The 24,192-nt window shown below is 49.5% G+C and overlaps 1 protein-coding gene across 2 annotated transcripts in view; it reads left to right on the top strand.

Annotated features, from left to right (window-relative positions):
- Positions 1 to 24,192, top strand: part of UNC13B (unc-13 homolog B) — a 163,082-nt gene that overhangs the window by 40,629 nt on the left and 98,261 nt on the right. Inside the window, exons 8-9 of one of the 2 annotated variants that reach the window (XM_083356829.1) lie at positions 16,142 to 16,352; positions 17,122 to 17,247. In XM_083356829.1, coding sequence (XP_083212955.1) covers positions 16,142 to 16,352; positions 17,122 to 17,247 — 337 coding nt within the window. The remainder of the gene's footprint in view (positions 1 to 16,141; positions 16,353 to 17,121; positions 17,248 to 24,192) is intronic. The other variant, XM_083356830.1, reaches the window with a different exon arrangement.

Genomic DNA, 24,192 nt, shown 5'->3' with positions numbered 1-24,192 from the left:
TCTCCTCTTGCAAAGAAATTCAGCCAAGTGCCGGGTCCAGGCACCAGTCGGACGTCTGGTCGTCCGGAAGACCCAGAAAGAAGCAGGCTGGAAACTGGATTGGTCCTGATCACCCAGGTTCTCGGACAGGTTCTCCCGAGTGCTGCTGCAGATGGTGCTGGGCAAGCCCGAGGAGGCCCAGCAGGACCCCTACTTCTTCTGCAGATTTCCTCCATCTGCAAAGGGCAAAGGCCGGAAGGGCTCCCTAGACCAGGGGTAGGCAACCTCGGCTCTTTTATGACTGGTGGACTTCAACTCCCAGAATTCCTGAGCCAGCCACGCTGAAGGGGAAAGGGAGAGGTTTCCAAGCCGAGCCATGCTGGCTCAGGAATTCTGGGAGTTGAAGTCCACCAGTCATAAAAGAGCCAAGGTGGCCTAGCCCTGCCCTAGATGGAGATGCTGAATGAAGAAACAGGTCAGGAGGGCTGCAGGTCCTGAGAAAGAAAGAAAACGGGGGGGGGGGGCTGTTGATGCATGCAGTTTTCTGAAGTGCAAGGAACAAAAAGACAGGTTTTTTTAAAAAAAAGTCAGAGCCAGTTTCTTTCTGTTGCACACCTGTAGCGTATCTGGCTCAATAGCAGCAACTGTGAGAGGGACCTTGGAGTCCTAGTGGACAATCACTTCAGTAAGAGCCAGCAGTGTGCGGCAGCTGCAAAAAAAAAAAAGCCAACACAGTGCTAGGCTGCATTAATAGAGGGACAGAATCGGGGTCATGTGAAGTGTTAATACCACTTTATAATGCCTTGGTAAGGCCACACTTAGATCGCATCTAGTTTTGGTCACCACGATATAAAAAAGATGTTGAAACTCTGGAAAGAGTGCAGAGAAGAGCAACAAAGAAGATCAGGGGACTGGAGTCTAAAATATACGAAGGAACGGTTGCAGGATTTGGGTATGTCTAGGGAAAAGAAGGACTAGGAGAGACATGATAGCAGTCTTCCAATATTTGAGGGTCTCCAACAAAGAAGAGGGGGGTCAAACTGTTCTCTAGAGCACCTGAAGGCAGGACAAGAAGCAATGGATGGAAACTAATCAGGGAGAGAAATTGTCTAAAACGGAGAGATTTTCTGACAGTGAGAACAATTAATGAGTGGAACAGCTTCCCTCCAGAAGCTGGAGGTTTTCAAGAAGAGATTGGACAACCATTTGTCTGAAATGGTATGGGCTCTGCTGCTTGGGCAGGGGGTTGGACTAGAAGACCTCCAAGGTCCCTTCCAATTTTGTTCTTCTGTTACCATGGGTGCAAGTGGCAAATTCTGCCCCCGAAGCCAAAGTCAGGGTCCTGCCCATTTTCTGTTGATGGTTGCCTCATTCCTTCAGCCGCTTTGTTAGCTGTGAAGTCGTGTTCGACCCATCGCAACCCCATGGACAACGTTCCTCCAGGCCTTCCTGTCCTCTACCATCTTCTGGAGTCCATTTAGGCTCACGCCTCCTGCTTCAGTGGCTCCATCCAGCCACCTCATTCTCTGTCGTCCCCTTCTTCTCTTGCCCTCAATCTTTCCCAGCATTAGGCTCTTCTCCAGTGAGTCCTTCCTTCTCATTAGGTGGCCAAAGTATTTGAATTTCAACTTCAGGATCTGGCCTTCTAAAGAGCAGTCAGGGTTGATCTCCTCTAGGACTGACCGGTTTGATCGCCTTGCAGTCCAAGGGACTCACAGGAGTCTTCTCCAGCACCACAGTTCAAAGGTCTCAATTCTTTGGCGCTCAGCCTTTCTTATGGTCCAGCTTTCACTGCCATACATTGCAACTGGGAAGACCATAGCCTTGACTTATGCACTTTTGTTGGCAGGGTGATGTCTCTGCTTTTTAGTGTGCTGTCTAGATTTGCCATGGCTTTCCTCCCCAGGAGCAAGCGTCTTTTAATTTCTCGGCTGCAGTCCCCGTCTGCAGTGCTCTTGGAGACCAGGAAAATAAAATCTGTCACTCCCTCCATTTGTTCCCCTTCAGCCGTCACTGAGGCGAAAGCTCTACTTGGCTCCTATTGGGGGAGGACAGGAAGTGCCTGGCAGGTTTGGATTAATGGGCTGCTATGTTCGCATGGAAGATGACATTGGGCACCCCAGGAGCCTGGCCGGGAAATGCCTTCAGTAAGATCAAACCTGCTGCACAGAAAGAGAAGTAGCTGTGTTGGTCTTTTTAATTTGGGGTTTCCAGCTTGATAAGGAAGATTGTTCCTGGCATGCCACCAGAGAGAGGAAGGCCTCTGGGGCAATCTTTGGAGTATGACACTGATGTTGCTCCGTTTGGAGAAGACATGCAGCTCCTGCCTCACATGGAGGACCCTTTTCTTGCTGACGGGCCCAGACGCTGATCACCCAACATGGCCCTTCCTGAAAGAGAAGAACCAGGGTTGAAAGGGCAGTTGGGGCACCGCTGCTAGGTAAATTGTGGGGGATGGAGCAAAGTCTGTTTGGGTTTACTAGGAATCCTCCCTCCCTTCCCCTCTGCCTCTCTCCATTTTCGGTGAACGCACACAAAAGGACCCCATGAGCGCGGTGGCCTCTTTCTTAGCTGCAGAATGCTTGCCCCTTTTCCTGGCTGTCATAGCTAACGAATGAGCTTCCATTTAATCAGTGAACTTATTTTTATCTGGGAGTTCCAGTCTCTAACCCAACTTCCATCAACACATGGGGTGAAGGTTGGATTGTTCAAGTTCGGGGGAGATCCTTCAAAAAATTAATGATGCAGAGCTTCCCTCTCTTTACCCCATCCCAGGTTCCTCAAGTCCTGGTCCAGCACCCTGGGATGGCCTGGTCAGTCCTCAAAGCACCCCACTTTCTGGTGGGTTGTCACGAAGACCTTAAAGTTGATGGCCTGGCTTAGCCCATAAAACCTCCATCTTGAGTTTCTGGCTACCTTCCTACTGTATAAAAATGAATTACAGTTGATCCTTCCAATGCGGTCTGTGGTTGAGGGCACCTCCAGCTCGGCTTGGTATCCTCTGATGAACGTTGAATCTAAAGACGGGGATTATGCAGTTCAGACAAAACAAGTCACAACTGCTTTCACTGAGTCCGCTTTGATTCCGTCGCCTCTATTTTTAAAAGAAGCTTAACCATTGTTAGGCTGACAATCCATCTTCTCTCCCCGATGCATCTTCGCCTCCTTTCTTGCAAAGTTAACTGCTGTGATGAGGGGAGTTAATAATAATCGTGCCACCAGTTCAAGTTGTTCTCTTCACTTTTTTTTTATTTCTGGAGTGCATTTTAAACAAACAAATGCAGACAACCCTGTTTGCCAGCTAGGAAGAGAAAAACCAGACAAAAAATAATAGCAGAGCAATGACTGTTTCTGTGTTAGCTTAAATCCCCCCCCCTTTTCACTACACGGTGATAGGCTCCCACCTTCAATGTTTGCCTGTAATAAATACCACATGGAGTGGGGCATCTCAGACACACACACACACACACACACACACACACACACACGTGAGTGCCAATGGCTGAGAGTGGACTGGACTGAATCCCAGCCCAGCACCTCATCCGCAATACCTGCTGGCTGCCTTAAGGTGGACCTCAGGGTCCAGGGGGAGGAATGTCTGCCCCCCTCTAGCTCTCTGTCCATCTTTCTTAGTTCTTGGCTTTCAGAAAAGGGAGCCGTTTGCTACCTTCCCCTCTGTGCCATCCCTTGTAATTCCAGAACGTTTGTAGGCTGATATCAGAATAAAAGAGTTGGAAGGGACCTTGGAGGTCTTCTAGTCCAACTCTCTACTCAAGCAGGAGACCCTATACCTTTTCACCCATTGTACCACTTTTAGGATATGGCAACCTCCGAGTACCACCAGTCGCCTAGCAAGGTGTCAAAAACGTGATGACCAAAAAAAAAAAAGGGGGGAAAAGTGATGAAGTACAGGTAGTCCTCGACTTACAACAGTTTGCTTAGTGGCTGTTTGAAGTTACAATGGCACTGAAAAAAGTGCCCCCCCTAAGCCACAGCTGAGCAAGACACCTGCCTGCCCACCCAGCGGCGCTCTTCTGTCCGAGGTTTTCATTGTTGTGAGCCTTTCTGTTGAGGATTGGCAGCGGGGGGGTGGGTGGGGTGGGGTTTGGTTTTTATTTCCCCCTTCTGCTGGGTGGTTGCAGCAGGTTTTGGTCACTTCACATGACCCCGGGACCCTGGGACCGTCATAGATATGAATCAGTCGGCAAGCATCTGAATGTAAGTCACAAGACCCTGGAGATGCTGCAACATTCCAGCTGATCGGCGCTTCTTTTGGGCTCAGAAGCGCCAGGATCAGCACCAAGCTCCAACTGGAGCCTGGTGTTTTGCTCAGGCTTGTGCGGTGCTGCCACCAGTTCAGCTCATTCCCCTCCCCCGCTACCACTTTTCTAGGATGGTTGCGTACCACCTGCCAGGTGCCAATGTACCACAGGTGGTACCCGTACCACTGGTTGAATAGCCCTGCCCTATACCATTTCACAAGTGGCTGCCCAGTCTCTCCTTGAAAACCTCCAATGATGGAGCACCCACAACTCCTGAAGGCAGGTTGTTCCACTGGTTAATTGTCCTCATGGTTAGGAAGTTTCTCCTTAGCTCCAGGTTGCTTCTCTCCTTGATGAGTTTCCATCTGTTGCTTCTTGTCCTCCCCTCAAGTCCATAGACCAATACCGGGCCGCACAAACAAGCAAAGCCCCATCCACGAGATGCAGGCAGCATAAAAAACCACGGAAAAACCTCTCTCCACAGAACTGGTCCTGGTGCCCAAAAGGTTGGGGAACTCTGCTTTGGAGAACAGCTTGACCTCCTCTTCTCTGTGACAGCCCCCCAGATATTGGAACCCTGCTGTTATGTCACCCCCTAATCCTTCTTTTCATTAAACTACTAGACATACCCAGTTCCTGCAGTCGTTCTTCGTATCATCTTGATGCTATCCCTCTTTTGACGCAGCTTATCTTTATTATTAGACTTATATACCGCCCTTCTCCCGTAGGACTCAGGGCGGTTCACAAGGTTTTTAAAATAATACAACAATTACAAAAATTAAGAACAGTTAAAATGATTACATTTAGACCTTGAATAAATATAAAACCCCAATTAAAATCCAATTAAAACCCCAATTAATACTCTCAGTCCAGGCCAGAAAGCACAAAGAGCCAAGTCTTCAGGTCCCGGCGGAATGAGCGAAGGTCAGGGGCAGTCCTAAGCTCTATGGGCAGCTGGTTCCAAAGGGCAGGCGCACCCACAGAGAAGGCCCTGGGTATTATCCGCCGGCAATCCTTTACCGGCAGTACCCTGAGAAGACCCTCCCTGTGGGAGCGCACAGGACAAAGGGAGCTTGATGCCGGCAGCGGGTATTCCCTCAGATATCCCAGACCCAAGGCATTTAGGGCTTTATAAGTCATCACCAGCACCTTGAATCTCACCCGGAGGGCAACTGGAAGCCAATGCAGCTCACGGAGCAGAGGTGTTACATGGGAGTATCGGGAAACCCCCATCACAACCCGCGCGGCTGCATTCTGCACCAGCTGAAGCCTCCGAGTGGTCCTCAAGGGTAGCCCCATGTAGAGAGCGTTGCAGTAGTCCAATCGGGAGGTCACGAGCGCATGAGTGACTGTGCGCAGGGCATCTCGGTCCAGGTAGGGCCGCAACTGGCGCACCAGGCGAACCTGGGCAAAGGCCCCCCTGGTCACGGCTCCTATATGGTCTTCAAAACTGAGCCGCGAATCCAGGAGGACGCCCAAGTTGCAAGCCCTATCGACGGGGGGTAGCACCTCACCCCCCATCATTAAAGGTGGAATGAACTGGTTAGTCCGAGATGCCGGTATGCACAGCCACTCAGTCTTGGCGGTCTTAGGACTGCATTGACTTTTTTGGCATCTGCGGACCACTGTTGGTTCATACTTAAGTGATTGTCCATGATGTTCACATCGCCTTGGTCATCTCAATATTGAATATTAAGATATATCTCTTCGGGTCGTCCTTCCTTTCAGCTGAGAAAGTAGGATCCTGCGTATTTTTCCCCATTGTCAGTGTTGATGCCGGCCCTGCCATTCCTACATTAACTTACCTAAGCAAGCAGAAGTTAAGCAGATACCTGCAACACTTAACCAGGGGGCTCTTTCACAAGACCGTTTTTTTTAATTTTCTGGGTGAGCTGAAAAGTCGCTGACCTACTTGCCTGCTCAGTCGCTCCTCCTTTCTGCTGCATCTGTCAGTTAAGCCACCGGTTTCCAGAAAGCCTTTTTTTTACCCCTCCAGGGTTGCTCGTCTCAATTTAGCAGGTGGGGAGATTAGGTAGAACATCTGCCTTTTCTCTTCTGCTGCTGCTCAAACACCGTCCTGGCCGTCCTTGGCATGTTCCCGTCTCGCTCTTCTTGTTAGTTCTTTGAAATGTTCAAAAATCCCATTATACGTGTTTCGTTAAGCTGGAAGCTCGTCTTGGGAAAAGCAGCAATGGGAACTCCAGAGAAGAGGAAAGAGTAACCATTTGAGGAGGGGGGTGGAGGAAAAGCAGACCTTGGACTTGCTGCTGCTGGCATGGAAGCAGAAGAGGGGGGGCCCTGCGAGGGTCAGCCTGGCTGCCGGATCCACCATGGGGGACCCTCTCAGCTGATGAAATCCCCACTCATGAAAGGGGGGGAGGAGGGGTTTGAATTGATGGGTTACATTTTCTGCCCCACTGGCAGGGTTGCTTTGATTGGGGTTCCTGCCCTGGGCAGAAGTTGGATGCAGAGGCATCCAGGCCTCTTGTGGCTCAAGGAAGGGACCCCAAAGCAAAAGAACATCCCACCATCCTATTTCCTTGGCTCGAAGTCATTTAGAAACGAGTCACAGCTGCCCCCTGAATGCTTGGACAGACTCACCAAAAAGCAAGCACAAAACGCTGCGGTGAAATCTCTTGAAGGTGCATGCAAAACTTAATTGCAAGGATGGCAGTTAGGGGCCTGGGGGCTCCCTTTGGGAAGCTCCACCACCAGATGGGGTGGGGAATTAGATCTGAAGGCAGATCAGACCCATTTCTGGAGCGGGGCAGGCACCGCTTTTGAAGGCGCTCCAACCCCGAGGCGGTTCTCGGGAGCTGCAGGGATGAGGAGGGGGGGAAGGGAGGGGAGGGGTCCAGCACCCTCTGGGACCACCCGTTTCTTTGAAGATGAAAGAGAAGCTGGGCCAGGAAAAGGGGTGGTGGTGTTCGCTCTGATCTAGAGGAGGATGTGGCTCGGTGGACCGGCCATGTCAAAACGTCTCACTCCTGGCTGGCTGGGTCCTCACCGGCTGCCAAGTCAGAGCCCAAAAATGGCCCAGAGGCTGACCCTGACCTGCGGCCCATTCACACGTCTTGTACTTAACTGCTGAGCAAATGAGAACCAGGAGAACAGACAAAGTGTGCGTAAAGGGCAATGTTAACAGACTAACAGAGTTGGAAGGGACCTTGGAGGTCTTCTAGTCCAGCCCCTTGCTCAGGCAGGAAACCCCGTACCATTTCAGACAAAGGGCTGTCCAATCTCTTCTTAAAAACTTCCAGTTTTGGAGCACCCACAACTTTTGCGGGGAATGTTGGCGTTTGACCTGTTATTGCCAGCTTTCAGAAGGTTGCTGAAAATAGCCTCACCGTTAACATGAAATTAAAAATGTTTATTTCTTTGTTTTATTTTTATCCAATGACTGTGTTTAATTAAGTGCCCTTCTCATTGCTTCTCTTTTTCTGTACTTTTTCCCATTTCTGTTTTTGCTTCCCTATGTTGCCTGCAGGCACCTGGAGCTATTTCAGCTGGGGAGATCAGAGTATGTAACGGCTCCTTCCTTCCTTCCTTCCTTCCTTCCTTCCTTCCTTCCTTCCTTCCTTCCTTCCTTCCTTCCTTCCTTCCTTTCCTCCGGTCCTGTGGCTGCCCAGGATCCAGGCTGGTTATGTGTGGCAGATTCACGCACGGGGCAGGGAAGAGGGGCCGGAGCTGATTAGCACTCATTATCTGGGCTTTGTTAATTTCGCACTGGGGTCAGGATGCCCAAGGAAGGGCAGAGGAGGAGCTGCCTCTCCTGTTAGCATCTTGGGTATCTTTGTTCCTAGAAATGCAAGTCTCGGCCCTCCCGAGTGAACCAGACAAGAAACACAAATAGACAGGCTAAATTTACTTTATTGTAAGGCTGCAATACCAGAGTACTACCACCACTTTTAACTGCCTGATCCATTAGGGCAGGTCCTTCCTTCCTTTCTTCTGGTGGTTCTCTCGGCAGTCCTTCTTCCCCTCGTCCCCCGAGGCCATCCATCTTGCCAGGTGGAGCCACTGCCCTCTCCCACCTCCCCCTGGCCCTCTGCCATGCCTGAGTTTTCCCCTGGGGAACCCTGGGATGGGTGGGGGCCGATACTGGTCTGGCAAGATCAGTTACATGGCAAGATGTTACAAGATGCTCTAGACCAGGGGTAGGCAACCTCGGCTCTTTTATGACTCGTGGACTTCAACTCCCAGAATTCTTGAGCCAGCCACGCTGAGGGGAAAGGGAGAGGTTTCCAAGCTGAGCCATGCTGGCTCAGGAATTCTGGGAGTTGAAGTCCACGAGTAATAAAAGAGCCAAGGTTGCCTACCCCTGGCCTAGGCCTAGGCCATTTTATGACTCGTGGACTTCAACTCCCAGAATTCTTGAGCCAGCCACGCTGAGGGGAAAGGGAGAGGTTTCCAAGCTGAGCCGTGCTGGCTCAGGAATTCTGGGAGTTGAAGTCCACGAGTCATAAAAGAGCCAAGGTTGCCTACCCCTGCTCTAGACCTTGTTGGCTAGTTTATAATTTGCCCGCTAGAAGGAGGACTTCAAAAGTGACTCCGGCTTGATTTAAAACGCCCCAATGTTGGTGGTGTCTTGAGAATGGTGCAGTTTCTGGGCAGCTGGACAACTCCTTCACCTCTCCTGTTTAGGAGGAGTGAAAATGCCAAAGGGACGCAGAGGGTATTTCTAATAAATCTGAGGAGGGCCTTGGGGTCTCCTGTGACCCAGTCAGATCTTTCTGTTTGTAGAGGCTCTCCCCATGGCATGAAGCAAAATGTTGCTACTGTTTTATGCTTTTTACGGAGAGGTTTTAGATAAAAGACAAATGCAGAAATATTTAAAGAAAACAGAAAAGAAAAAGTGCAGAAAACAATACAGAGAGAAAGAAAGAAAAGAAAGAAAGAAAAAGAAAGAAAGAAAGAAAGAAAGAAAGAAAGAAAGAAAGAAAGAGAGAAAAAGAAAACCCAGAAAAAGATAAAGAAGCATCTTCTGGCCTTGATAGCAATTAGAAACTCATTCATTAGCCTTCCTCTTTCCTTAACATTACAGTAATCCCTTCAGGGTTTTTTTTTCCAGTCATCGAGTGCAAGAAATCACTCTTGCACTTTTCAGCAAAAAGTCCACCAAAGGTTTCCAATCTTTTACAAATACTTACTGTTTTATCCCTGACCAAAGAGGTCAGTTTTGCCATTTCTGCTAAATCACAGCCCTTTCCTCCTCTGTGGGTATTCTTTATATTTCTCCATCTCTGTGCAGGTAATAATCTTGCTGCAGTTACCGTACATAAAATCCGTTTTCCATAAATCTTATCCTCTTGGCTGTCCATAAATCTCAGTAAGAAAAATTTCTGCTTTTAGTCTGGAAATCCAAGGATATGTTGCCTGCAAAGTGGTGGTATGGTGGTATTACAAGGGGAACTGGGTGCAGATTATGCTTTATGTTAATGGTTTTTAAATGCTTTTTAAATTATTTTTGTTGATATCTTTCTGGTTATTTTGTTGTATTGTTTTCTGTGTGGGGTCCTTGGTGCTCTCCGAGCTTGGTTGTTTTCTTGCAGACGTTTCATTACCCAATTAGGTAACATCATCAGTGTTAAAGGGAGGGCGCGGGGGGGGGGCGGTTTGCTGTCTTTTTTATGTTTTTAACTTTCTACCTCGTTCAGTCACATGTGAGATGGCCAGCTATATAAATTTAACAAACAAAGAACATCTACAGCCCTTTGATGGAAGTGGGATAATTCTGAAACGGGTCTTATAACACCTCTCTCACTGAACAGAAGGAAGAACTTTGCTGTCTCCGAGGACAGGAAATATACCAATTTGAGGGCCTCGTTTAGGAAGGCAAATATAATCTCATGACAAACAGAGGCCTGGGGTCAAGATTCCCATGACTGGGGGTAACATTGTAGTTACCTGAAAAGAAATCCCGGGAAAGAGAGGGCGCCTTGTATGTTAGAATCACCTGCAGCTGGTCAAAAGTCTAAGCCAGGGGTCTCCAGACCTGACACCTTGAAGTCTTGTGGGTTTCAGCTCCCAGAATTCCCCATCCAGCATGGCAGTTGAAGTCCACAGGTCTTAAAAGTTGCCAGGTTTGGCAACCGCTGGTCCAAGGCAGGGGTAGGCAACCTTGGCTCTTTTATGACTCGTGGACTTCAACTCCCAGAATTCCTGAGCCAGCATGACTGGCTCAGGAATTCTGGAAGTTGAAGTCCACGAGTCATAAAAGAGCCAAGGTTGCCTACCCCTGGTCTAAGAGGACGACCTTAACCGTTTGGTATAAAGCAACTGCCTTGAAATAAATGTAGGGATGACTCCAAGCAGTCCTGCCCTGCTATTACCCACCCATCCAACCAAGGAGAGGTGGGTGGTGTTTTCCAACACCAAATTGCAGGTCTTTAAAGTCCTCCATCGTCATTCCATCGTTCCTCTTTGAAAGAGCTGCAGTTGTTATCCCCAGCACGTGCCGGGACGCAAACTCTGCCAAGCATGCCTAGAGAGATTCTCCGTCATCCAGGTCATGGTTGTCCTGAAGGTGCTTTTTCAAGAGGCAACTGGACTTCCTTTGTTGTTGTTTTTGAAGACGTTTCGCTTCTCATCTCAGAAGCTTCTTCAGCTCTGACCAGATGGTGGGGAATGGAAGGATTTATACTCCTTGCAGACAGCTGGTCATTTGCCTTCTTTTAGAGAGTCCACAACGACCAGTAGTCTGCATGGCGCATAAATCCTTCCATTCCCCACCATCCAGTCAGAGCCGAAGAAGCTTCTGGGATGAGAAGCGAAACATCTTCAGAGTAAAACAAGAAAGTCCAGTTGCCCTGAAACAAGCACCTTCAGGTCTGCCAAGCATGGGCTTTCCGGGATAATTCAGGACTTCTTCTACTAACCATTTTCTTATTCAGAGGGTAGAGGAAGGAACAGTGTCTAAGCTTGTAAGCCGCCCTGAGTCTTCGGAGAAGGGCGGGATATAAGTGGAATTAAAATAAATAAATAAATGTCATCAGCTACCAAGGAAGACTTAGTTGACACAGTAGAAGTAAATGAAAGTAAACATCCAGTAATTGCAGGAGCTGGGGATGTCTCGCCTAAGGACTAGGGGTGAACAGGATAGCTCTCTTCCAGTATTTGAGGGGCTGCCATATAGAAGAAGAGGGAGTCAAGCTATTCTCCAAAGCACCTGAAGGCAGGACAAGAAGCAACGGATGGAAACTAATCAAGGAGAGAAGCAACCTAGAACTAATGAGAAACTTCCTGACAGTGAGAACAATTAATCAGTGGAACGGCTTCCCTCCAGTAGTTGCGGGTGCCGTAACATTGGAGGTTTTTAAGAAGAGACCGGACAGCCACTCATCTGAAATGGCAGAGGGCCTTCTGCTCGAGCAGGGGGTTGGACTAGAAGACCTCCAAGGTCCCTTCCAACTTTATTATTCTGTTAATGCTAGGATTCTTGATTTTAAGGGAACAGAATTTCAGAAAAAAGGGTGGGGGTGGTGTTAAAAAAGAGCAGTTATTCTACAGTAGGAAAAACAAATTAAAAAAGGATCACAGAAGGAGTAGGAGTTCCTAAAATAAAATGATATTGGGGGAAAAACAGTTCCAGTGGGGGGGAAATTGTAGGCAGAAAAATCAGCTAATGAGGCTTCACAAAAAGGTTCGGAAAAGCAAAAGAAGAAGGAAGAAAAAGACAGAGGAGATGAAAATAGGGGCAGGTCGCAGCTCAGGAGGGTAGAAAGCTAAAGCTCAAAATATGATGAGTTTTAGAATTTAAAAAAAGAATTAAGGAAACCTTGAAGAACTAAGGAAGATTTGATTTCAACCCCAAAGAAAATTCTAGAAATGGTAATAAAGAGGTCACTCTGCAACCACCTTGAAAAATTAATTAATCAGAAGCCGACATGGATTTGTGAAAGAACAGGTGTTGCTAAACTAATTTAGACTGTTTTTTTTTTAAAAAAAAATCAGGTAGCTTCCTTTTTAGATTGAAGGTATGGTGTGGATATAATTCATCTTGATTGCGATGAAGCACCGAATAAAGTACCTCAACATGTTTTGATTAACAGCTGTGGCAGCCCAAGAGGAGGGTTAAGAGAGCATAGCAGAGCTGGCTTGAAAATAATAATTATGTCAGGACCCACCCCAATCCACGTCTTAGGAAAACAAAAACTCTTGGAGGCAGTTCTAGTCCAAAAGGAATTTTTACTAGGACATGTTTGGTTGTGGAAATACAAGACAGGACCTGGTATTGTTTTACAGATTGAGACTTTATAAGGAGTTCCCGGTTCAAACCCCCCCCTTCCCTCAACCCCATTTGGTCAGGCCCCCCCCATCATTTACTTCGTGTCATCCCTTTCGTGGGGAAAAGGGATCTTCGGATCTTTACGGTTATTGCCTTCTTCCTTTACAGATTCAGATGGAGACACAGGCCAGATGCCTCCTTCCCTAACCCTCCCCTTTGTTCCCCCAGTTCAAAAGGTTTCCCTTGGTCTTTGAAATAACCTAAGGCAGGCTGAATCCACATCCGCTCCTTCTTCCTCGGGAGATGGCAGAATCCAGGAGTGTGGCGGGGGGGGATAATGTTTTAAACACACATTTATGAATGTGATATAAATGGATTGTGACAAATTATCAACATCCCAGGCTTACCCACCATCTTTAGTCAGGCTAAAGTGAAGCTCTGCACGGGGTGTCACAGGGTTCGGTCCAGAGGCCTCTTTTTTTAATATTTTTATTAATGATTTGGATGAAGAGGCAAAGGAAATGCTTACCAGCCTCCCAGATGACACAGATTTGAGTGGGTTAGCCAATCCCCTGCAACTCGTGTAATAGAACGAGGCAGAATCGCAAGAGCTGGAAGTGACCTCAGAGGTCTTCTAGTCCAACCCCCTGCTCAAGCAGGAGATCCTTTGCCGTTCCAGACAAATGGCTGTCCAATCTCTTCTTAAAAGCCTCCAACAATTGAGCACCCACAACTTCTGGAGACAAGCTATTCACTGATTAATTGTTCTCAATGTCAGGAAATTTCTCCTTAATTCCAGGTTGCTTCTCTCCTTGATGAGTTTCCATCCGTTGCTTCTGGTCCTGCTTTCAGGTGCTTTGGAGAATAGGTTGACCCCATCTTTGTGGCAGCCCCTCAACTACTGGAAGGCTGCTATCATGTCTTGCCTAGTCCTTCCTTTTCACTAGACTAGACATGCCCAATTCTTGCAACCGTTCATCCTATATAAAGGTAAAGGTAAAGGTTCCCCCGCACATGCGTGCTAGTCGTTTCCGACTCTAGGGACCAACTCCGTTTCAAAGCGCTTGTCCGAGGACGTCTCCGTGGTCATGTGGCCGGCATGACTGGACGCATCCTATATATTAGTCCCCTAATCATCTTTGTTGTTCTTTGCACTCTTTCCAGAGTCTGAACTCTTAGACGAGTCTCTAAATGATCTTGAGTGAATAGAGAAATGAAGTGAAAAGGGCAATATGAAATTTTAATACAGACAAGCTCAAAGCATTTCACTTAGGGGAAAAAAAAAGAAATCTACAGATAAAGAGAGGGGAATATCCAGATTATTGATAGTAGATGGGGAAAAATCGTATTAGGAATTCACTGCAGATCGAACCAGGAGCCAGTAATATGAGGCTGTGGCACAAAGTGCTAGCTGCAGTTCTTGGTTAAACCAAGACCCAATTTCTAAATCATAGAAAATTATAGCTTGCTTTCTCCTGCTTTGGTCAAACTGCTTTTGAGTGTGGTGTGCAGCTTTCAGACCCTGACTGCGGGATTCAGACAGAGGCTTCAGAGAAGGGCAGGCAGTATTATTTAATTGACTAAATAAATAATAACAATGCAGGAAGTCTATTTCCTTTGAAGGGAGAGTGAAGGAACTGGAAAGTTTTTGTCTATAGAGAAGGGGTGGGGAACGATGGCTCTTTTAAAAACCTGTGTACTTCAACTCCCAGAATTCCCTAGCTAGCATAGCTGACAGGCATAGCTGGCTGGGGGATTCTGGGAGTTGAAGTACACAGGTCTTAAAATGGCCAAGGTTGGACACCCTGATCTAGAGGAAATGCCCAACAGGAAATAGGATGACATGTTTCAAATATCTTGAAGGATATCGTAGGAAAGGACAGAGTATAGACCTTTTCTGCAACATACCTGACTGGGGACATAAAATAATGCCTTTAAGGTGCCGGAAGCAAATTTTAGGGAATGTTGGGAAAATCACCCTAACCCAAGAGCATTTTGCCAATAAGATGCCCGGCCTGGAAAGATGGCGGGCTTCCTTTTGCTGAGGCTAGAGGGGCAGCCCTCGTTAAGGGAGTTTCCCAAACTGAGCAGAGGGTGGACTAGATGACCCTTTAGTGGCCCTCTCCAAAGTGGTGGGACATTCTACGGGACCATCAACCTGATAAAAGAAACGCTGCATTTTGAGGGGGAGGGGGAGTCCATCATGTCACCGAGGTGATCTCCATTTTAAATTTCTAGAATCAGATCTGCTCAGCGGCTCTTCGCGCATTTGAAGAGTTCGCATTTGGGGGAGGGCGGCCCGTTCGATGTGAAAATATTCATGCAATAATGATATTCTTGCTGGAAGGAGCTGCCTTCATGTATAAAAATAATAATAATTCCCTTTGTGTAAATCTGGAAATTTCCAGGCAGTGAAATTGGCCCCTCCGGTGGGGAAGCTCATTAAAAGCGCTCCTTTCCACGCTGCTCCCCTCCTTAGTGTGGACAATCAAATTACTTTGCAGGTCCCTTTGAAGTCAGACGCTTCCTCCCCCCCCCTTGCCTGCCTTTGAATCCCATATAAGGACGCCTCTCTTACCTCGGGGAGGCCAAGAAGCGTTCTTTAGAATTAAATCAGTCAAGGGAGACCGAACATGCTAGGAATCTCGCTTCTCTCTGCAACGGAGAACGTTTACCCAAACATTGTTTTAACCTGCTGAAGACCAAAGAGGCAGAAGGAGCGGGGGGGGGCTGGCCCCAGCATGCAAGATGGAGGGGAAGGGGGCAAATGCTTCACACCCCAAAGTCTCCCCTGAGCTGGCCAGGTGGCTCTGGACCACTCCCCATCCTGGATCTGAACTGATCTGAAATGTATGGCTGTTCCCTCCTTGCTAAGGAGGAGAGGCTGGAGTCATTTTGATTTCTTCTCCGGTCTTCTCCTCCTCCTCCTTCACACACACACCCCCCAGCAGTGGGGCTGCCTGAAGGGTCCCTGTTTAGCCCTCCCCGTGGAGGAGCAGGCAGACCCACCAACCCCACCACCTGCCCCCCTGGCCAGAGCTCCCCTCCGCTGGGGCTGGTGGGCCATCTTAGCCCCCGAGGGCTGAGGGGCAGGGGTGGAGCAAGGGTGGGTTGGCAGTGCTAAAAAACTTCAGAGATGAAGTGTCTATGGAAATTCTCCATAGTTATCCAGGTCATGGTTGTCCCGAAGGTGCTTTTTCAAGAGGAATTTCCCCACCATCCAGTCAGAGCTGAAGAAGCTTCTTGGATGAGAAGCGAAACAGCTTCAAAGAAAAACAAAGTCCAGTTGCCTCCTTGAAAAAAGGTACCTTTGGGACATCCAGAGAGGCAGGAAGCCAGCCAAACACCCTGCACACTCCATGCTTCTCCTTCTGCACAGGAGTCAGCCTAGCAGCCCCCTTCCCTCTGCTGTACCCCACTTTTTGCTCAGAATAAAGCCAGTGCTGCCTTTACCAAGGGTCCCTCTCGATATAATCAAGGTGTGAAGTTGGCAGCAAATTCGGCAGCACAGAGAAGACCCCGAATGTGCCATCTTAGCCCCTCCAACCTCCCAGATAAAGAGTGCCTGCGCTTCACTCTGAAACTGTTTGGGGTGCTCGCACGTGTGTAGTGTCCTCCATTTTGAGTTGGACCCAAGGCCCTGCCTGTCTACCCAACATCTTGTGTCTCGCAGCTTCGGAAGGCCACGAGAGTGCCGTGGAAGACCGGGATAGTGACTACCGCAGTGAGACCAGCGCCAGCCTCCCCCCTGCCTACTGCACCACCTCCCAGCCCAACACTTTGGCACACCAGTTCCGGGGGGCCTCCCGTCTGCAGCAGCAGGGGGTTTGCGTGGAGCCCCTCCGCGGCTACACCTCGGACTACCACGAGCGGACAGGCATAAGGTGGGTGCTCTTTGGGACCGGTCTCCGAAGTGGCCAAAGAGCCCTTGCTAATATTCTGACTCAAGTGATCTGGCAGAAGAAAGGTTTTGTGGGCAAGGACCGGACACTAAGGACGTTCTTGGAGTCAAAACTTTTCTGCCCCGCAAACCCTCCTGCCCTGTGCAGGCTTCCTGAGTGCCCTTCAAGTGGTATCAGCAAACCAAGATTGGGGGTGGTGGTCTTTCACAGTGGGTGGACCCCCTCCTCTTGCAGAAGCCTCAAGGGAGGCGACTCATATTTTTCAGGAGCCCAATAACACTTGTTGTTTGGGGGCCTGGAGGATGAAGAAGGTGGGAAATTCTCCCTCTGTCAACTTCCAAATATTTTGCTACTGTTTTAGTAACATGCAAGTGTCCAGTTAGGAAGAATTATGAAATAATGTTCATGCTCGGCGCATATTTGAGGGCTCCTTCCAGAGGGTGGGAAGGTCCAAATGGACCTGAGAAACTTCACACAGCATCCTCTGGATGTGACTCTCATGGGGCAAGGAGTGGAGCGAGCAAGCCACCGTTCCACACCCCAAGACCTGCTGCCCCTCACGGCCCCAGTCTGTAAGGTGGGTCTGGTCCCCCACTGGCCTCGGGGTCCGGTGGGCGCCGTCAGGGCCCCGCTCTGCAGCTGGTCTGCCCTGCAATCACCTCCATGTCCTGTGGTGCAGCCCCTGGCCGCTCTCAACTTTTTTCACTGCTTTCTATGCTTCCTGTCCCCACTTCGGCTCGGCCTTCTGAAGACGATACGGCAGCATAGACTCAACTGGGAGTGGCCGGACCGACCTGGAATCCGGATCGCATTCCAGCCAAGTGACCAGTCGCCAGCTGTCCCTAGAAAGCCGGCACTCCTTAGAGTTGTCGGATAGGTGGGTGGTGCTGCCATAGCCGCAGCTTCCATGTCGTGTGTCCTGTGGCATGGCTGTGCTTGGCGGGGCGGGACGGTGGTGGTCGTGAGCTGTCCCTGTGGTTGCATGGCCTCGTTCTGTTGAAAGGCTGCCAGTGCTGCTCCTGTAGGTGTTCTTCTTTGGGGTTCTGTCTTGGGGTCCAAGTGGGTCTACAACAACTCACCACGGTACAACTTGCCGCGGAATAACTCGTCGCGGGACAAGAGTTCCACTAATATCAAAGAAATAGAATCATTAAAGAAAGGATGCCGAAGGAGGAACAAAATGAAATGTGAATGACAACAATTAAAATAATCTTTAACTAATTTAAATAATTAAATTTAATTATTGAATTGTCCCGCGACATGTTCGCTGTGGCGAGTTGTGCCATTCCTGTTCCAAGTGGCCAAGCACTGAATGACCCCTTCAAATAGTGGCCTTAATTCAGCCCTGCATTGATTTACCTTTTGGCTGCTCCTGATAAGGAGCGTGAGAAAATGTGCACAGATGGCTTATTGATCTTAGGCTTAGTTTAATAAATAGTGTACTTTACTATTAAAGTATCTTAAGTAGTGGGTTATAGATACTGATTTGTGATAGTCTGAAGGCTACTGCAATTTTGTTCAGGTTCGCCTGGTGCGCCAGTTGCGTCCCTATCTGGACCGAGACGCCCTACGCACAGTTACTCACGCGCTTGTGACCTCCCGTTTTGACTACTGTAACGCTCTCTACATGGGGCTGCCCTTGAAGACCACTCGGAGGCTTCAACTGGTGCAGAATGCGGCCGCGTGAGTTGTAATGGGGGTTTCCCGATACTCCCATGTAACACCTCTACTCCGTGAGCTGCATTGGCTTCCGGTTGCCCTCCGGGTGAAATTCAAGGTGCTGGTTATCACCTATAAAGCCCTACATGGCCTGGGTCCGGGGTATCTGAGGGAACACCTGCTGCCGGCATCAAACGCCCTTCGCCCAGTGCGCTCCCACAGGGAGGGTCTGCTCAGGGTCCCGCCGGTAAGAGATTGCCAGCGGGCGACACCCAGGGATAGGGCCTTCTCGGTGGGAGCGCCTGCCCTCTGGAACCAGCTGCCGGTGGAGCTGAGAACTGCCCCCGACCTCCGATCATTCCGCCGGGGCCTGAAGACCTGGCTCTTCGAGCTCTCGGGCCCAGACTGAGGAGAAATTTTTAATTTGGGGTTCTTTTTAATTGAGTACAGGGTCAATTTAATATTTTTTAATTTGGTTCTTAATTTTTGTATTTTGGGTTTTTAATTCCCTGTAAACCGCCCTGAGTCCTCAGGGAATAGGGCGGTATATAAATATAACTAAATAAATAAATAAATAAATAAATAAATAAATTGGACTAATGATTTTTGTGGTTAGCTTGAGAAGGTCTCGCTGCTCATCCAAGCAGCTTCATCGTCAGAGCAATCCAGTTGGGCAGAAAGGTGTTGGAATGTACCAACTCCTGCTATGATTTGTGATAGGTGTTTTTTTTTATAGACACTTCTAATAGGCCACTGTATTTAATAAACGCTTCTAAGTAATATATCACCGTGGTTATTCTGTTAAATTGCTGTACAGGTAGTCCTGGAGTTACAACTGTAGTTGGTCCTGCTCATTGCAGTCATACTTCTTGGTGGCAACAATGCGGGGCAGCCACCTGACCAACCCAATGTTTACCACCACCTGTGTCATAGCGGTCTTTAAGCAGAGGCTGCTGTTGTTAAGTGAACCAGTTCTTCGCCACAGTGCAGAAATAACTGCTCCGTTTTGGCAAAAACGCCATAAATGTGTTCAGGTGCGGGTGGGATGCTGCAAAGATCTGTAAATGCAGCCTGGTTGTCAAATGACCGAAAGGCGGGGGGGGGGGGGGCGACAACTGTCTGAACTTCAAATCCAGTTCGTAAGCAGCGCCCAGGTAGGTCTGACGGAGCCTCCGGTCATCACTGAGCGACCGGTCATAAGTCAGGGACTTGCCATAGCATGCTTTGCTCAGTCACTCCACTGAGCCTCCCCCAGTCTGGTCGGGGTTGGAATTGCCCTGGGAGTGGAGACCCCCCCCCCAAGGGAAAGAGCCTGCTGAGGGAGGCAGGGGTGGTTTTTCATCCTGCCAGCACCCGGATGAAAAGGGTCGGGGGATTCTCCGGGAGAATCGTCCTGCGGGGTCTGGAGGAGACCAGAACTGACCCCCATCCTTCGTGACGTCTTCCCATCGTTTCCCCGAAGGGCAGCGAGAGTCTGGCCCTCAGCTCTTCTGCTGCTTCCTCGTTTCTTCTGCAGTTTTGTGAAAGGATCATAATAAAGCGAGTGCTTTCTAAACGTGAAACGTGAGAATCGAAAGTACGTGTTTTAATTATTTTGTATTTGTTTATTTTTTATTCCTAAACGTTCACGTATTTATATGTTAAAAGATTTTTTCCCCATCTTTCTTGCCTTTTCCTTTCTCCCCCCCTTCTTTTCCGCCCCCTCCCCCCCCTTTTTTTTACATTACCAGTCCAGGATCTTTGATTAGCAGTGGGAAAGTCAGGATTATTCCTTTTGACCACGGTCTTGACCAAGAAGAATGTGTCGAGGACTATGACGAATTAGGCAAACAGTTAATAGAAGATTTTTTAGAGAAAAGGGCTAGAAACTGGCAGGAGATAAGGAGGCCTCGGTTCTCCAAACAGGGGCAGGGTAGCCATCTGAAAAACTCCAGGTCCTCACACAAGCTTTGCGTGGAATTGGAACGTCCCAGCGCTCTCTCCTATCCAGCGGAGTACGATACCATAGACAGGAGAAGAAAAAAGAAACGGAGAGACAATGAAGCATGTGAGTGGAGAAGGCCTCCAATCAACGGGAGGCTGAGACTTCCCCACGAAACTGCCATTTCTGCAAGCAGCATGAAAATAAGAACCAAACGTGACGCAGGTTACGATGACGCTGACCTGTATAGCAGCAGCCCCTGTGAAGTTGGGGCACAGCAGCCTGGGTTTCGGGATTTGCTCCCCTACGGAAACACCGTCCTGGTCCAAAGCAGCTGGTTCTCGGAGAGCCGAGAGAGAAGCCACGACCCTCAGCCAGGCCGTTTTGCGGGCAAGGATCCGCTGCACCCAGAAGAGGCGGATGGTTGTTTTCAGCCGTCTGGAGATCTCGAGGAACTGAAAGGCAGCAGCTGGTCTGAAGGTCTTCGGGGCTCTCCTGCTTCAGACGAGGAAGGGAAGGAGGAAACGGCCCAAGTCTCCCCAGCCTGGTATGAGCCCACCTGCAGCTCTCTCAAGGAACACGGGGCCTTCTTGCCTGTCCAAGCACCAACGGAGGGAGACCTCAGTGCGGTGGACGAGCTGCAGTGCTTGGTGGAGACGGTGTCCGAATACCTGGCCGAAAAGGAGGAAGAGATTAGCAGTTGGGAAGCCTTTCCAAAGCAGGAAAACAGGAATCAGGGCCTCCCCGTCCAGGTGGCGGAGGAGACAGCCCAGGCAGAGCAGGCCGAGTCAGCCACTCCTGTGGAGGAGAAATGCGACAGCCGAGGAGAGGTGCTATCGGACTTTCTCGGGGTGAAAGACACAGCCCAGTCCTTCTTCAGCTTCCTTACGGGGAAAGTGAGCTCGGGAAAGACGCTCCTCACGTCGTCCGTGGAGAAGTTCGTATCTTCAGCGGCTGAGACGGCAGATGCCCCCGCGAGGGACTCCTCAAACCAGCCTCATCCGGATGTGAAGGCGGAAAGCAGGACTGATTTCGGCTTGCCTGAAGAAGGGCTGGCTTCCCTTCCCGAGCAGAGTTGTGGAAAAGTTGCTGGTCCTCCCAGCGTGAATCTCCCACAGACCTCTGACGGGGATGACGAGGCTTCTCCGGCTCCCCCAGTCCTCGATTGTCCTGCAGATGACGCCGAGAGCCAGTCGGCCTTTCAGAAGACCAGCACGGCTGTGAATTCTCTCTTGGGCATGTTTGGCTCTTTAAAAATATTGGCGGAAAGGAAGGAGCCAAAGAAAGAAGGAACAACCGTAGCGGCTGAACCGTTGCCTGTAAGTGGAGCTGAGGCCAGAGAGAAGCCTGGCGAAGAGGGCACAAAACCCAGAAGCTACTCCCTGGAAACAAGGAAGGAGGAACCAGCAGCTGGCCCCACGGGAGGCCTGGCGCCCCCCATCTCCAGCTCCTCTGCTGACGTTAGCCTGAACGTGGGTTTTGATGGCACGGCTGTTCCCAGGGGGCCAGTGGACTCTCCCAAAGTCCCCTGCCCCTCCTGGCGGCCGGATAAGGCAGATGAGGGAATCCCTCCGGAGCCTTTAGCCCTTCAACCTCCTGAGGACACGGCGCGGGAAGGGCCGAAGGAGGCCGCCACTCAGCCTTCAGAACAAAGAGAATCTCCCATCAGTTTTTTGAGTCCTCTTAAAAAATGCTTCAGCCTGTTGCCACTTTCTGCTCCTGCTGACCCCCTGGCCAAAGAGGCGTCCTTGGGTGTGGGGAAACAGTGCAAGTCCGAAGACGATGTCGGAAAAGCGAGTCCCGCCAGCAGCAGAGCTCCCGTCCCGTTCCCTGAGAAGCTGCAGGTTTCCTTCCTGAGCAGCTTCAGCTTATCCGACAAACTGCAGGAGAAGAAGGAAAAAACAGGATTCTTCTCTCCATTCTTGAAAGTTGCTTCAGCTGAAAACCCAGAAGCTGCCAAAGAGGGACATCCGGCGAGCAGTTCAGAGGCTCTCCAGGCTTTCTCCTCAAACTCTCCGCCAGAGTGTAAAGAGGAGCTGAAGGGGAAACTGGAAGCTGGTCCTTTGGGACCAAAAAGTGGCCCTCAGAAGAAGGGGGTGGCTGCAGGCGCTTCAGAAAGTGCGGAGGGCAGACGTGGCCACGGTGACCCAAGCGATCATGATCTAAAGAGCGTTCCAGGCAGAGAAGGGGCAGCAGCCACAGCCACCTCCCAAGGTGGATCTGGCCTGGATCCGGTGGGAGAAAAACCAGAGGCTGCTAGTGGAGTCGGCAGGGTCAAGATTGTGGGTGATGCTCAGGACGGTTTCCTTTCGGGACTTTTCCGCTCTTCTCTGCCTGGCAGTTTATCTTCCAAGGAAGGACAAAATGCTCAAGACAGCACAGACATCCAGAAGGACCATCCCCCACCTGGTTTGTTTTCTGGATTATTCAGATTTGGTTCAGGTGAAAACAGCTCTCTGGGTAAGGTGGACAAGCCAAATCTGAGCTTTCTGGGTGGTTTGGGGCAGATCTTTGAAAAGACTGTGGAGGAGACTAATTCCAGAGTGGGGGATTCTCACGTGGCACCCCAAACTCAAGAAGGCACCAGGGGCCAAGAGGGTGCAGGCAGCTTCTTAATGAACTTCTTGCACCAGGCAAAAGAGAAGGTTGAAGAGAGAGTGGCCCAAACTCCCAAGATGAATGCTGGTTTGCCTAGCACAAGCAAGGAATCCATTGCCCTCCACGAAGGATCCCTCTCTCTGAACAGTTCCCAGAAGAAGACAGATTTATCAACAAAGCCAGTCCTTTCTAGAAAAAATACAGAATCGCACATTCATCCAGGGCTTCCCCATGAAAAGTTGGATGGACTTCTCAGATGTTCCTCACAGAATGCCAGCTTGCTCAGCTGGTCAGGAGAACCTCCCACTTCAGAGGAGATCAGGATAGGCTCCACCTTGGATGGTGACTCTGACCCCAGGGGTTATCCAGCAGAGATGGTTCAGACTTCTGTGCCTCTTTATTACATCTTAAAACAGAATCCCGTCTCTTGGGATGAGGTTCTGACCTGGTCAGAATCTAGCAACAACGTAATGAATTTGTGTAAAAGGGATGGGAATACCAGTCCAATCGATTGGAGAGCAAGTGAGAATTTTGATCCATCCATGACTAATTTTAATGCTGTGTCATGTAGATCACCTGATTTTTGTCTGGGGGAAAACGAAATGTGGGCAACTCATTATTTGAATGGAAGTCTTTCTCCACACAACTTCAACTGCATTCTGGAAGACAGGCCAATAGATTTAAGTTATTCATCTCCTTATGACGCTAATATGTGGGCCATAATTGATCAGGCGCCCATGAATATGGATGATCCATGGCTGTGCCACTGTCAGGAGTACCTGGATTGGCTGCTGCCGCTGCTGCAGGGAGTGTGGTGGCCATCAGAAGATGGTGATTATGGTTACTACATATATACCGATGGTCAGTATGTTTATTCTCTACTCACTGATTCTACCGGGCAGTATATTTACCTCTGCACTCCTGACCTTTACACCCATCTGGACAGCTGGGACTATGATCTCAAGTCCTCTTTGCAAATGGTTGTGATGGAAGGGGACGTGTTTTGTGGCTTCAAAGTGCCTCTTGAAGATGAGCTATTCTGGTCTGCTGAAGAGGAAGAGTTGGATGATTATTTTGTAAACAAACCTCTTGATTTGTCTGTAGCTTTTCAAAGAAGGGACAAGTTTATGGACGTAGAGACCTTTTCTCAAATGTTTGAGGAATCTGATTACTACCAGAAAGAGAAGCCTTTGGATTTCTCAGGGTACAGGCTTCTGAAACCTAACAGGATGGGCTTTAGGCCTGAGGAGAAGAGGGAAGGGTATGTAGAAGATGCGCCCTTTGACCTCCGGGCACATTTCAGGATGGCCTCTAGTGGGCTAAAGGAGGAATTCCAACCCAAGTCACTGGATATGGCCCCTAGGACTTTTGTTTCAGAAAGCAGGCAGGCCAGACCACCTGGCCTTCAAATCTTTAAAGCTGCTGCCAAGTCTGATCTCCCACCAGTGTCTCTTGCCGAAGCACAGAGGGCTGAAGAAGATAAGAAAAGCAACAAGGTTGCCTCTTGGCTTTCCTCTTTGGGTGGGCTGATGGGTCAGGGTTCGGGGAAGGGAGAGATGCTGGAGGACACGGCAGTGAAGGACCAAGGCCCACAGTCAAAGTTTCCTGCAAAGGTAGCCAGGTCTGGAACACCACCCAGGAAGA

This window comes from Vipera ursinii, assembly GCF_947247035.1.
Source record: "Vipera ursinii genome assembly, chromosome: 2".
In the NCBI taxonomy this organism is placed as follows: domain Eukaryota; kingdom Metazoa; phylum Chordata; class Lepidosauria; order Squamata; family Viperidae; genus Vipera; species Vipera ursinii.
This window is presented reverse-complemented; position numbering and strand designations above follow the sequence as displayed.